The 15,781-nt window shown below is 37.0% G+C and overlaps 1 protein-coding gene across 1 annotated transcript in view; it reads right to left on the bottom strand.

The window, feature by feature from the left end:
- Nucleotides 1-8,944, bottom strand: part of Gyc32E (Guanylyl cyclase at 32E) — a 66,228-nt gene extending 57,284 nt beyond the window's left edge. The window contains exon 1 of the mRNA XM_034974889.2: nucleotides 8,697-8,944. Within this exon, the coding sequence (XP_034830780.2) occupies nucleotides 8,697-8,873 (177 nt within the window). The 5' untranslated portion in view covers nucleotides 8,874-8,944. The remainder of the gene's footprint in view (nucleotides 1-8,696) is intronic.
- Nucleotides 8,945-15,781: the final 6,837 nt, after the last annotated feature.

Here is a 15,781-nt window from a genome sequence, read left to right on the forward strand (position 1 = left end):
TACCTTATTACGACAAAAGAACGCGGGACCTTCCACTCAGACCACTCATCTATGAATTAGAAAGGTCATCTACTAAACAACTTTAATTAAAATATTAAAAAGAATAATAAAAAGACTAATCAAAGTTCTGAGAATTTCTCTATGACTTTAATTGAATTTCAAGTTCATGCTTTCTCAAAAAAATTGGTACTCAGACTGCAAGCTTTTATTCAGCGTTAGGTTAACGACTTTCAAGTCTTTCATATTTTCTAGACTTTCTAGTTATTAGAGATCTTGAGATAAAACAAACATGGGATTGTAAAGTTTGGGACTTGTAAAGTTTTTTATTTTTTTATTCGATTACAAGCTAGGCCTTGACTGCGATCTCACCTGGTGGTAAGTGTTGATGCAGTCTAAGGTAGCGGGCTAGCTTGGACGGGGTGTGGCATTTTTATAAAACTCGTACCCCATACGAGTAGGTCAGTAGGTTTAAGGCCTTTAAACATGACCGTTTGATAAGCAGGCGGTTAAAATTACGTCATCTTTGTCCAAAAATATAAGCAAAATGGATTGCGCAAGTCACTAATCCAATCCACAGATTAGACCAAAATAGCAAAAGCGAAATTTTAATTTGCGAAATTACCTATTTGTAGTTTGAAATTGACCGTGCCGGGAATAGAACCTGAAACATATCTCTTATAAGACCAACGCGTTCACTAGTTCACAACACTATTGAGGTCGTCAAAGGTAAGCCAAGATAAATGTCGTCATTTCGGTACACCATCCTTCTTGTGAATCACCTTTTCTAGTTATAAAACAAAAGTTAGCTACGCAACTTTCCAAGACCTCCCTGGCGCAATAATGAGTGGTATGCTCTTATAAGTTGAAAGTCCAGGGTTTGATTCTCGGCAAGGAAAAGGGGATTTATAATTTCTAAGTTTTCTCCAATCTAGTCTGGTAGGATGATTCGGCCGTGACTAGTTACCACCTTACCGGGAAAGCCGTACCGCCAAGAAATTTAGGATTTCGTTACGATGCCGCGTGGAAATCGATTAGGCTACGTTTTATCCCGGAAAATTAAAGAGTAAATAAATAAATAATCTTTATTTGATAAAAAATTACATGGTATATATAAGAGTTCCCGCGGGATTTTAAAAAACATAAATTCACGTGCATGAAGTCGCGGGCATCATCTAGTCTCAATATATAAAAGGAAAAGGTGACTGACTGACTGATCTATCAACGCACAACTCAAACTACTGGATGGATCGGGCTGAAATTTGGCATGCAGATAGCTATTATGACGTAGGCATCCGCTAAGAAAGGATTTTTGAAAATGCAACCCCTAAGGGTGTGAAATAGACGTTTGAAATTTGTGTAGTCATGAAGACGAAGTCGCAAGCATAAGCTAGTTTTAAATAAATAAATAAAAAGTTAAGTACATAAGTATACTTACTTAAAGTGAGACGATTTTTGTGAAAAATAATAAAGTCGTATTTTTATCTCAAGTTTAAAAAGTCATCTTACGTCAACAAACAAAACCATTTTAATAAAAATTCAAACTAATAAATAGCTCCAAACTTTCTCATCACTTTCAATACGAAAGTGATCATTATTCAAGGATCTCTACGATTTTGTTTACCCCCAGGCTTTTATAGGCTTATTTTGTAAAATGTTAGCTCCCGAATCCAATTACAGTCAGTGTCCTCTAAAATGCCCCCCCCCCCCCCCATTCGGGTCAATCTGTGTCATTCACCGAGGCAATGTGTCTTTAAGCCTGGGGTATCTTGGTTGATAAGCAAGCTTGGTAAATAAAACACTGTTTTCATTAGGGATTCATGGTAAATCAAAGAACCCTTACGCTTTCGTCCACTCTGTCAGTCATAGCCATTCAAAAATTAATAGAGAGAGAGAGCCAGCGCGTGCCAGACCTTCCTTATTTTATAAAAGCTGAAAGTTTCTCTGCGTATTGTCCCCGACACTGGGAAGAGCGTTTATTTGGATGATGGTGGCTTTGGGATCCTCTCAGAGTGAGAAGGGTTTTGGCCATAGTTTATTTAACATTATGGAGAACTCTCAAGGTGCTTGGGTATTATCTACTTAGATCCTACGACATATTTGGTAGACTTATTCTATTACTAGCTGATGCCCGCGACTCTTTGATTTTCCGGGATAAAAAGTAGCCTACGTCATTCTCCAGGTCTTAAATTATACCCGTGCAAAAAAACACGTCGATCCGTTGCTCCGTTGCGACATGAAACCAACCAACAAACAAAAACACTTTCGCATTTATAATAAAGGTACTGATTGTATTGTACTATACCGATCTGACTTTCGTAGGTGCTTTTATAAGTCAAAATAAAATAATAAATAAATACAAATACAGAACCTCTACCTTCTCTACCAGAAGGGACCTCATGATCTGTAGTAGAATAAACAAGCCACTAGAGCAACGGGAGAATAATAAACTTCGTAATAACAAAGATGTAATCATATAACCCGTTATGGAATCCAATTAACTAAATGTTGTTTTCTTCATCTCAATCCGTGCGGAATATAAATAGCCCAATTTCAAGTTATAGTGGGTGGTATATTTTATAGCTTTATTTGCTTTACTTATAAGTATAGTACGAGTACATTACTACCTCGTAGGCTTAGGTATATATAGTTCACTCGAAAAAGTCCGCGCGGCTAAAATCAAAACTTCAGATTAAAAAAATAAAAATACATGTAATAAACTGGGGTGTTACGGGTATTTGCATTAATTCAGACATCCGCATCCGCATCAATTAATGCGCAGCTTTTACGGATGCGGATCTGGGGGCACGGTAGTGCCCCCGCCAAGTCGAGCAAACATTCATATTTACAACTAGCTTATGCTCGCGACTTCATCCGCATGGATTACACAAATTTCAAACCCCTATACGTCCAGTAGAAAAAGGGACTCTCCAATAATAATTGTGATACTATGTGGTTAAGATGATAATGTTTCACACTTGATATTAGCATTTGTTCGTTACCACAATTTGAGGCAAAGCTTAACGTATGAACTACAAATTTGATGAATACTTTTTAGTAACTTTAACTCTATTTTAGGAAACCTTTGAGCATTTCGGCAATGAGAGTATAGAATAAATTTGGTAGTTATTCTCTCTAATTGTTAAAGTTTTAGATTTAACTATTATAGTCTAATGTTAATTTAGTATGTAACATGAGGCTGGCATGTATGCCATTTTCTGGCTGGCTGGCTGGCTAATTCCAATAATTGTCTAATTCAATTGAAATTTTGCATATATCCACGTGTAGTTTGAATGGCAATAGATGATTATGTAGGGTCAGCAACAAAGCTAGGTTTGCATCTGACTGTGGACGGGTGCATACCTAGCTTTGTTTCTGACTGTACCATTGAGCATCTGTGATGATGATAGAAGTGGCGTCGGAACTGGCTGACGGCAAATGGCAGGATAGTTGTCTTTGCACTCATTGGCTTTGTTTTCATGAGTACTGTACAAAATATACAATGACAAGAGCATGGTGTTGTAAGATGGAAGACAGACCGCTAGTATATGGAACGCCCATCCAGCATCAGTTTTCCCCTCCTACTTTAATATGGGTACTTTCAAGTCAAGCGTGAATAGGCATCTTCTAAGCAAGCGCCCTCCATTTTAGGCTGCATCATCACTTGCCAGCAAGCCTAATTGCAGCCTAAGCGCTAGTCTTTTAAATTAAAAAAAAACAATGGGACTGCTTTGCCGCATAACAGGATAGTCTTGTTTGGACTTAAATACAATATTATGTTTTCATAAGTTCATTTTTTTTCATTCTTTGGTAATTAATTAAAAAAAGTTTTATTTACTTATTCATTTTATAATTCTACGCGGTGCCAATACGCCATAAATTTTCCCGTACAAGAATTCCCAAGAGTTGATATTAACTTGGTAAACAAGTATAATTTAGAAAACGATTTCTAAATTACTTTACGAAGTCAAGAATATAATATGTTGAAAATATTTTATCAAGATCAAAATTTAAAATTGAAATGATTTTAATATATTGAAAAATAAATAAAATAATTTATACTAACCTATCTGGTGACTATGGGCTGGCTCATTTTTTGCGCGAAGGATTAGCCTGGCTGTTCTGCGCCGAAATGCAGCCATTATTCTTGGGATCATTCGTGCATGATTTTTACAATAATTATTAGATAAGGCTAGCTTTAAGTTTTATCGCCAGCCACGTTTTCAATTATTCTTTATTAAATAAATTACTTTCTTTGTAATTAACGTAAGTATTTTATCAAGTTTCTAGGTAACAACAGCATGTTTAGACTAATCACATAAAACTTAATTTACTACCAACTTTTATTTTCTTTTTTAAAATATTAATTATTACATGGACATGATAAATATTGTGCTACTAGCTGACCTGGCGAACTTCGTACCGCCTAACAGCCGATCCTTTAATTTTTTTTAATACTTACATATTTTTAAATTTTTCTCTCCGAACCATTGAGATATGTTGTGGCCGTATGGTAATAATTAAATGCGGCAACGGTGGAAGATGTTTATTGAGAGCCGGCTTATGATCTACTCTTGCTTATGGACTAACAATACTAATAAAGAAATCTTACATACTATTGTTTTAAACTTATTGCTTAACGACCTAACCTACATAATTTTGCATCACCTCTCTTTCAATCCGATGTGCAGGCAACCTACTTCGATATATTGAGGAGTTGCATTTTTATGTTACAGCTAATATGAACATGCTACGTTTAAACTGACAATTCGTACATATTACAACTCCCCTGAAAATGTATGCGGTTACCCCTCCCCTTAAAAGAAAAAAAAAATGTTAGACGCTACATCGAATCAGAAGAAAAGATGATGACAATCAAAAAAATAAAATCTAATGCTAAATAAAATTAAATTATGTAAGGAAACATTTTTTTTAGTTACTTCCTGTGCTTAAAGTGCAATTTATCTTATCTCTTACTTCGTATGGGCATACTTTTAACCTTACTTATATAAATATAAAAATCGTAATCTATTAAGTGCACAGTCAAGGATTTAACTTTTACAAAAGTTTCGAAAAATCTCATCATAATAAAATAATCTCAAAATAGCATCATAGGTATTAGATATGTATAAGTTGAGGTATCGATTTCACAAATCGACTTCAAAAGATTCTTTGACCTATCAAATCGTCGTCATCATAAGTATACAGCTGTCGTATAGCATCGTCGTAAAACGGTAAATATAAGGTTTCTATTCTATAACCCATAATAATACCTATTATTAAGTAAACATCTCAGGTATTCATATTTCCTGGACAGTCAAAATAAATCTCTCCTAGTCTTCATCTTCCTTTCAAGTTACTTCTTCACATAATACAAATAAATAAACAAATCAACAAACGCGGCGCGTACTCTCCTAATCAATATTTAACATAACATGCTTGCGAGCATTTTTCATAACACTTATAATCTTCATCAAACTTATTTCTTTCAATAAGTATTTCAATAACATTCAACTTTTCATAAAAATTCTAGGTTGTATATTCTCTAACACCAGCAAATAAATAACAATCATCTTCCTACGTCAGTATGTCTCAATCCAAAATAAATAATTGTATATTTTATACCTAGCACTTCTACAGCCGAAGGGTGATCAAGCCTTTGGTTTGCAGAGTCCTAATTCGTTAAAGCCGGGTCTTATATCGTTAAAACTTGCACGAAACTAGACGAAAAACGTCTGTAGGGGAAAAAATTCTCCTTATTTCATATTCATTTCCTTGTATTTGCAAATTGCAACTCGAGCAAAACCATTGTCTCGTATAACAATACAAAATGTTCGGGTACGCGTGTGTCGTTGACCACGCGATGACACCGTTATAATTCTCTGAATTATTATATTTCGATTTTAACACCGAATATTTACGAAAGAAGTAAGTACCTACTTATTCATTTATTAATTATTATCTATTATTAGTTTAAACTATCCTACACACTATATAAAATCTTACAAATAAAGCACGAACGGAACTTATTAGTAGATAGTGGAGCAAGTATTATTTATTATAAAAAAACAATATTCTTCTAACCTATACCTACGTACAAAATTAAAATATCTATCCAAAAAAAAAATTACAATACCTACACATTCTACCTATTTGCCCATTACGAGAGATAAATTGCACTTACTTTAACTATTAGCGACGCATTTTATTAATCAATTTCGTGACCGCCGTGTAGTCGCCGTCGTCGTCAGGGATAGTTTGGTCATCAGGTCCGGAGGTTTGGAGTCTTCGCCTCTTCTTTACTGCATCTTAATGGGCCGGGAAAACCCTGGACTCCTCGAACTGGGCCGGGAATACCCTGGACACCTCCTAGTTGTGGCCGGGATAACCCTGGACGCACGATGATGCTGGGCCGATCAATGAAGCTTGAGATGTCTTCTGTTTATTAGGGATTCATTTTTGGGCTTATTTCTTGACATTAGTGTTTCTTGATTTTTAATACAGGACGTGGAATTATTTTCTTCTTTTTGTTCTAGTTGAGTCTTGAATCTTGATATTCTTTTAAAAAATTGTAGTCTTCTTCTTGATCGGTGCCCAGCCGGTGCACGCACTTAGATTAGGCATGCACCGACTGGCAAGGGTCGCCATGAGATATGTTGTGGCCGTATGGTAATAATTAAATGCGGCAACGGTGGAAGATGTTTATTGAGAGCCGGCTTATGATCTACTCTTGCTTATGGACTAACAATACTAATAAAGAAATCTTACATACTATTGTTTTAAACTTATTGCTTAACGACCTAACCTACATAATTTTTCATCACCTCTCTTTCAATCCGATGTGCAGGCAACCTACTTCGATATATTGAGGAGTTGCATTTTTATGTTACAGCTAATATGAACATGCTACGTTTAAACTGACAATTCGTACATATTACACCATCCTCGTACTTCAATGAATATTATAAAAAAGATTAGCGAAATCGGTTCAGCTGGTCTTGAGATTTGCGATCATTTTTATTTAGTAAAGTACATACTTAAAAATAAACATGAAAATACTAAAAATATTGTTTGATCAGAAAATATATATTTCAGAACAGCCTAGTCCAAAGCCGAATTGGTAAAAATGAGTTTCACTTTGAAGTGCAAATTCAGACAGACCGCGGATGGATCGAAAACTCACCAGGCAGAAGTTTAATTTTTAGCTTTTTTGGCTCTTGACATCCATGAGGATTGAAGGATTGCCTAGGCCAATCGCGATGTGCCGGCATTTCGGCTTTCGACTATAACTCAACTACAAAATTTCGTGAAGTTTTTACGCCGTAACGGCTGTGGGCGTGGCCTGCGATAAATGATAATAAATTAATGTAAACGACGTAGATAGTGCCTACGGCGTAGACCGTAGGTGCTTCGTAGGATCAAGCGTAGGTATGCTACGACGTAGCTCGACAAACATGATTCGTTGCTACAAAAGAATTGTTGTGATCTCCGTTTTGTAGTGTCTCCATTGTGTTCATTTAATCGATGTAGGAAATAAGTTGCTTATAGTCGCGGATAGAAAGAGGTGACAGCTTAGTAGTGAAGACATTGGTCACATTCGGTAGGTCCGGGGTTCAATCCCGGGCACTCACGTCTAACTTTTCGGAGTTACGTGACGTGCGTTTAAATAATTTAAATATTACTAGCTTATAACGTTGGAATCCTTTTGTGGTCAACACCCACTCAACTCACTCAAAACATTTCTGTTGAACGAATTGAGAAACATATTTCCGGCACCTGTGTTACCTGTAAGCGCATAAAATACGCCATTTTGATTTTTCAAGAATTTTATCTACTTACCCAGTGACATTCGCGCCATCAAGACAAATCTAATGAAGTTCCATATTTTATCAAAATAGGTTGAGCCGTTGAGTAGCTGAGTAGTTACATAGGAGAGGACATACATACATACAGGTCAAACAACCTACCTAGTTAACCCTCGTTTGGGCTTAATTACAGTCGAATAAAACCGACCTCCCTGGCGCAGTGGTAAGCGCTGTTGTCTTATTAGTGGGAGGTCCCGGGTTCGATTCCCGGCAGGGGTTTGGAATTTTATAATTTCTAAAATTCTGGTCTGGTCTGGTGGGAGGATTCGGCCGTGGCTAGTTACCACCATACCGGCAAAGCCGTGCCGCCAAGCGATTTAGCCTTCCGGTACGATGCCTTGTACCTACGAAACCAAAGGGGTATGTGGGTTTAATAAAACTGCCATACCCCTTCCAGGTTAGCCTTATGGATTAGGAATGGCATTCCGAACCAGTGGTAATTTTTTTTTTTTTTTTTTTTTTTTTTTTTTAAAAGAATATTAGCCATATTAAATGACTAATATCCCCCTTTCCTCTCCAATTAAGCGTCAAGCTTGTGCTAGGAGTAGGTACGACAATAGTGCAACGGGCGGGATTTGAACCGTCGACCTTTCGGTTTTCAGTCCACTCCTATACCGGTTGAGCTATTGAGGCTCATAAATTGAACTAGTCAACGATGCAAAAGCACTTGTAATAAGTCTACTTGAATAAAATAAATTCTATTCTATTCTATTATATTCTGTTCTATTCTATTCAATGCAACCATCTTAGATTTCATCAACACTTACCACCAGGCGAGATTGCAGTCAAGGGCTAACTTGTATCTGAATTTAAAAAAATGTATAAGTCTCTCACCTGACTCCATCCATACGCGCCGAGGAACCCAATCGTAATAGTATTGGTATCACTCCAATTCCCCCGAAAACTGGGGCAGATGTCCGCACTGCCACAACTGGACCGCACCAGATCGAACAGACTGATCCCACCCACTTCCAGATCATCCATAGAGACCTTATCCTCAATAAGGTTCATCGTTTCACTCGAGTAAATATTACTTATGTAAATTGAATCGGATCCTTTCGTTGGAATAGGTTCATCTTGCGTTATATTCAATACTTCGCACTTGTTGTGATTGAATTTACTTTGCGAATCGCCAATGTCGAATGTATATTTACTTCCCGTGATATCGATATCTTTTTTATGTAGTTCGATAGTTGAATTGTCTTTGTAATCGATTTGTAATTTTGAATCAATTCTTTGAGAAACACTTTGTGCATTTGTGTTAGTCAATTCAATGCTTGTAGAATTATTTGATACATCACTAGTATTGTTAATTTTTTTATGTTTCAGCATGTCTTTATTCATACATTTTGTGCATATATCGTGGATTAAGATTAATATCATCAAAATTGATAGTAGTTTCGTCGCCATGTTCAATTCAATTCTTGTTGAAACATATCATAGCTTCTTGATTTTTAGTTTCTGTAACAAAAATAAATCAAAGATTAAATACAAGGTTCTAGACAATGTCTGTAACATGAGTCCGGCAAGCTGAGGTTAGGATCGATGTGTACCAAAAAAATAATTTGAGCTTCGTAGCGTGATACCCGTGGGCATGGTCGTAGCCAGGAATTGATTTATTTTTGATTTACTTATTTACATTTAAATATACAGCAGCGAGTGCGTAGCGCGCAACTTTTTTTAATTTTAACACAGAAAAAATAGGACGATAGGGAAACGAGCTAGGCCATAAGAAAAGCAGAATGAGATGAAATCATCATATCGGTAATTATCAGTACAATCACCTGTTTTCGTTTTTGCTTTTTAGTTACACCCTGTATATTTGAAGATCAGAACGTACTTCAGTTTTGATTAATGTTCTAAATTGATGCCTTTATTTCAAATAAAGCTCATTTTAATTACACTCAGTCAATAATGATAATCCAAGGCTCCCGTTTCAAGTAAATGCTTCAAACAATGATCATGCTTACAAACCGTTAATATAATCTTTGTAAGAAAATCAGTTAACGAATGTAAACCTCTATCCAGAAACAGGTATTAATTATAGGTATATGTATTTCTATCAAGCTGAATGCTTTACGAACCGCCATTTTTAAGATCAGTACTATAATATTATAAAAACAAAAAGGGTGTCAGTCTGTCTGTTACCTTTTCAAGCCCCACCCACTTTAACGATACTGACGAAATTATGGTCATGGCCTGTATCCCAAAGGATACTTTTTACGCGGAAAATCAAAAAGTGCCCAAAAGACTTTAAAACCTAAATCTATTCGGAAGAAATCTCAAGCATTATCTAGTTGTAAATAAGGAAAATCGTTATTAATTTTATTTTCTATCTCCCACGCAATCTCAATAAACATCAAACCAGAGTATGAACTTTGAAGAGTTTTTCTCTCAGTCAACTAATTTACGATTAAGATTAAGTAAGATAAGAAGTCTAAACTTTGTAAGTACCTAAGTAGTTAATTTAAGCTAAAATAACGTTCTGGTTTTACTTAATTCTACTAAGTTAGTTTTTGTCAGAATTACCTTACGTGTAAATAACAAAACACAACATAAACAAAATGGAGCCTGGCCTAGCCTCAAAAATAATTTTCACAAATACATATACCTACATAGGTATCATTGAGCAAGCTACTAAAATGTGTCTGCAAATTTCATACACTTTGATTGCTCAATATTCAAACGAGAATCAAACTACAGTACGCAGCCGAAAGTGATGAACATCGATCTTTAGAAAGAGACAGTTGGCTAATTTCGGCTTCGTAGAGTGTTATCTCTGTCGCAAACTACCTATGTCATATCATATCACTTTCGGCCGCGTGTATGTAGGTTTGTATGGAGTATATGTATATGTAGTTATGTAAATTCTAAATTGAATCTGACCCGGCCCGGCTACACTAGAATTTCTGAAAACCCTTTCTTCGTAAAGGTCTACTATGTAAAGACAATCAATACGGAAAATCTTACTTATAATAAGTTTCTAGAACCTGCGGTTTAATATAGGTACCTAAAGTTGATATACCTAACTGTTAAGTTCGCCCATGTAACATCGACCATAAAACTGCTTTACCACCCTTAGATTGAACGTCGTTTGCACGTCATAAAACTAAAAGCTCTATTTTCGTTTGCAAGATTTGAAGTTACAATTTTTTTATAAGTAGGTTTTATATTTTGGATCTATACTTATTATAAAACTGTAACGTATTCCGTACCCGAAGGGTGCCAACGGGATCCTATTACTAAGCCTCAGCTGTCCGTCCGTCTGTCCATCCGTCTGTCTGTCAGCTGGCTTATTCATATATAAAATTCAAAGTCCTGACTGACTTATATACCTATATCAACGCAGAGCCTAAACCGATTGTCCTAGAGACATGAAACTTGGAGGGTGTGTTTTTTGTAAAGAGTATTAGACTAAGAAATGATTTTTTTAAACTCCACCCTAAGTGGGTTAAATTGGGGATGTAAGTCTGAATGACTGTCTGTCCGTCCGTATGTCACAGCCACTTTTTTCCGAAACTATAAGAATTTTACTGTTGAAACTTGGTAAGTAGGTAGATGTAGCGAGCCTGACTCGCACTTGGCCGGTTTTTTGTAACATCTCCACTGTTTACCCATATTCGCAATAAAGAAATTTGTATTTGTATTTTGCATTTGTATATTGAGATAGGATATTATAAATCAGAGATATTGGTATCGGTCATAACAGTCATAACAGCATAATCTTTTTAGAGGTTCCTTCGTTTTTGTCTATATTTTTCCTTAAATCCGTGAGTGACATCAATTTACAAAGGCAAAGTATGTCATTCGATCTTTCGTTTAATTAAACCTTCTATTTTATCTCGATAGGTATACTATGAGTCGTAGATAATTTCCCCAGACACTTATTAGGGTTCCGTACCTCAAAAATCAAAGAATGTCAAGAAACCTACAGGGTACTTCCCGTTGACCTAGAATCATGAAATTTGGCAGGTATGTAGATCTTATAGCAGACATTTGGGAAAAAATCTGAAAACTGTGAATTTGAGGTTCACATAAAAAAATTTAATTGTGGTCATGAACTAATAATTAGTATTTTCAACTTTCGAAGTGAGTGACTATATCAAGTGGGGTATCATATGAAAGCTCTTCATCTGTACATTCTAAAACAGATTTTTATTTATTTTTATGCATCTTAGTTTTTGAATTATCGTGCAAAATGTCGAAAAAATACGACTGTAGTACGGAACCCTCATTGCGCGAGCCTGACTCGCACTTGGCCGGTTTTTTTTCGTAAAGTAGCTTTTCAACATGCCATCTATAGGAGGCGGATGTCTTAACCACTAACTAGGCATCACCGCATTTACACGTCATTTACGGTGGTCGGTGGAGTAATTGCACAATAAGCTAAGTAATAGGCTTGTGGTTAGAACGTCCGCCTTCTAATTGGAGGTCGGGGGTTCGATCCCGAGCACCTCTAACTTTTCGGAGTTATGTGCGTTTTAAGTAATTAGATATCACTAGCTTTAACCGTGAAGGAAAACATCGTGAGGAAACCTGCATGCCTGAGAGTTCTCCGTAATGTTCTCAAAGGTGTGTGAAGTCTACCAATCCGCACATGACCAGCGTGGTAGACTATGGCCAAAACCCTTCTCACTCTGAGAGGAGACCCGTGCTTTGTAGTAAACCGGCGATGGGTTGATCCTGATGATGATGAATTGCACAATATTCCAATCTAATATAAAGAAATATATTAGATATTATCTTTGAAGCCCTTACGTATCGCTCCCCTCCAATTAGGAGATAAGCTTGTTAGAGGAGTGAATTTGGCAATAATAGTCTAATAGCTGAAGAGCTGGTAAAAGAAATTTGGAGGTCCTTATCGATGTGAAAATTTCAAGTACGTATAATAAGAGAGTTGGGCGATTTAGGGACGGGTCAAAAACTTCCTCATGCGATGGACCGACTACGAGTACCAGGCATCGGCCAGCAGGGAGAAGTGGCGAATGCTCGTGAGGCGCATAACATCTGCCCGCAAAGACGTCACTTCGTGATGACCACGACCACTCTGCCAATAGTGCTAAGGAGTAAAACTTCAAGATAATGTCTGTAGCTATATTATATATATACTTACCTAACCTCTACGTCATTGCGCTAAGCTGATACCCTTTTTGGGATGTTTTACGCATGTGAGTTTCTATCAAGAACCTCTTAAGTGAGACTGTGAAGACACAGGAATTGATGATGTTTTCCATTTTTTGATGGAATATGTATTCCATCGGTCTTTTTTTAAAAAAAAAAAAGAATATTAGCCATGTTAAATGAGTAATATTCCTCTTTCCTCTCCAATTAAGCGTCAGGCTTGTGCTAGGAGTGGGTACGACATTAGTGCAACGGGCGGGGTTTGAACCGTTGACCTTTCGGTTTTCAGTAACTGGTCTGAACTGTTCGGAGCGGCCGCTAATCATAGTGTGGGCATATTATAGTATTCTGTATGTGTGCCTATGTGAAATAGTCACTGTCAAACGGTCAACTGCCCACTGTCAAGGGGCGTGCAGTCGCACATTAAAATGTGTTAATAATATGTTTCTGTTTTTATATAGCTTTTTTGTGTTTTATGTGTGTACCTAATGTAATTTAAATTCAACTGGGCTGGGCAGCATTTTCAAAGCTACGACGGGTCTTCAAATCGTCGATACCGCAAAGCCTAAGGTCTTCAATGAGTGTGTCCTACATGTGATGACGTATGGAACGGAAACGTGGACTCTGACAGTCGGCCTCGTCCACAAACCAAAAGTCGCTCAGCGAGCTATGTTGGGTATAACTCTCGGGGATAAAACGAATGTGGGACGACCTCCAGCTGGTCGTCCCACTCTGCGCTTGCCGGTACGTGGTTGGTGGTGGGACCGGAAGGATGAGGACCGTGTTTGGTGGCGCGCTTTTGGAAAGGCCTATGTCTGGCAGTGGACGCAAACAGGCTGATGGATGGATGATGGATGAATGTAATTACGGAACTTTTTAACTTACGGAGATCCCATAGTTACCTTTGACTAAACCCCTAAAAAAAAAAAAACTAGCACCTCGTCAAGATGACCCACGAGCTATCGGGCTATGATGGGCGAAATATTTAAAGAGCTAATTTGAATATTGCCAGCCTCTAAAGCAGCCAGTTTATCGAAGCTTAAGCACATTAGCTATTATTAGATCGTATTAAACTTTCAAGGTCTGGTACTGAAACGTACCTATTTTAATGCTTAAGTGCGTCATCTTATATATATATAAAAGGAAAAGGTGACTGACTGACTGACTGACTGATCTATCAACGCACAGCTCAAACTACTGGACGGATCGGGCTGAAATTTGGCATGCAGATCGCTATCATGACGTAGGCATCCACTAAGAAAGGATTTTTGAAAATTCAACCTCTAAGGGGGTGAAATAGGGGTTTGAAATTTGTGTAGTCCACGCGGACAAAGTCGCGAGCATAAGCTAGTTCATTAATAATTATGTTGTCTGATTCAATTATATTTAATGTAATAAGTATGAGTACAGAATACAGATGTAATTTTATTTATTAATAATGTATGTTTATGTAAGTTGTTTTTTTTTAATTTATGTAATCAGCACCCTTATTATAAATGCGAAAATGTGTTTGTTTGTTGGTTTGTTGATTTTGGATGCCCGCGACTTCGTCCGTGTGGAATTAGGTTTTTTAAAATCCCGTGGGAGCTCTTTGATTTTCCGGGATAAAAAGCCTATGTCACTCTCCAGGTCTTTAACTACATCCATGCAAAAAATCACGTCGATCTGTTGCTCCGTTGTGACGCGATTGAAGGACAAACCAACAAACAAACACACTTTTGCATTTGTAAACAGGGTACTGATAGGGACCACTATCATATCAACAATACAAACCTTTTTAAGATGTTATGGGATTCTTCTTCATTCCAAAAAGTGCGTAATAAAGTTCATCATAAACGTATATTTTAATAAGTTCACTTATGTTAATTAATTATTACTACCTAATTACCTATACCAAACTACTACATAAAAAAGCAATTGAAAGTTTTAAAGTTGATCCAAAGTTTTCTGAACAAAAGCACTCAGGCGTACCGTTCTATCAACTTTACAAAAACACTCCTTTAAAGCTTTAAAAGTTCCATGAAAAAGTTCTATTACTTAGCTAAGAAAAAGCTTTCACTCTTTAATTCGTATCTCGTATATACCAAGCCGTAATGTTTCTGTGTTCGTAGTGTTATCTATGTTCGCACGTGCTACCCGTAGCACATCTCGCGAGGGACTGTGCTGCTCCTGAATCCTGAATACAGCCTCCACAGTGTTTGTATACAAACTCGACATGCTTCTGCGTATCTCGTACAGACCTCGTGGAGCCTAGGTGCTATAAAGGCTTGAGTCATCGAAACCGAGAGTCCGAGACAAGCGACAGCGACTGGCAACAACGACAAGCAATCGTGCCACCAATCGCAAACGACATCAGTACCCTTATTATCAGTACTCAATACCTACCCTTATTATAAATACGAAAGTGTGTTTGTTTGTTGGTTTATTGGTTTGTCCTTCAATCACGTCGCAACGGCGCAACGGATCGACGTGATTTTTTGCATGGGTATAGTTAAAGGCTAAAGGACATAGGCTCTTTTTATTCGGGAAAATCAAAGAGTTCCCCTGGGATTTTAAAAACCTAAATCCATGCGAAAGAAGTCGCGGGCATCAGCTACGTCAGTACTAACTGTCGCCAAAGCTAATAATTAGGAAGTGAGTACTTACAAGAGTAAGCAAATAGATATGCGCCTAAGACTAGGTACACGTGTATACCTACTTTTGACCCAATGTCAAAAATGTACTAACTTAGTACCTACATATTAAAAAATTGTTAATATTATTGTTGTAAAAGATTTTGGCATTTCCCCTCCTAAGTT

Source organism: Maniola hyperantus, chromosome 13 (genome assembly GCF_902806685.2).
Source record: "Maniola hyperantus chromosome 13, iAphHyp1.2, whole genome shotgun sequence".
NCBI lineage: Eukaryota > Metazoa > Arthropoda > Insecta > Lepidoptera > Nymphalidae > Maniola > Maniola hyperantus.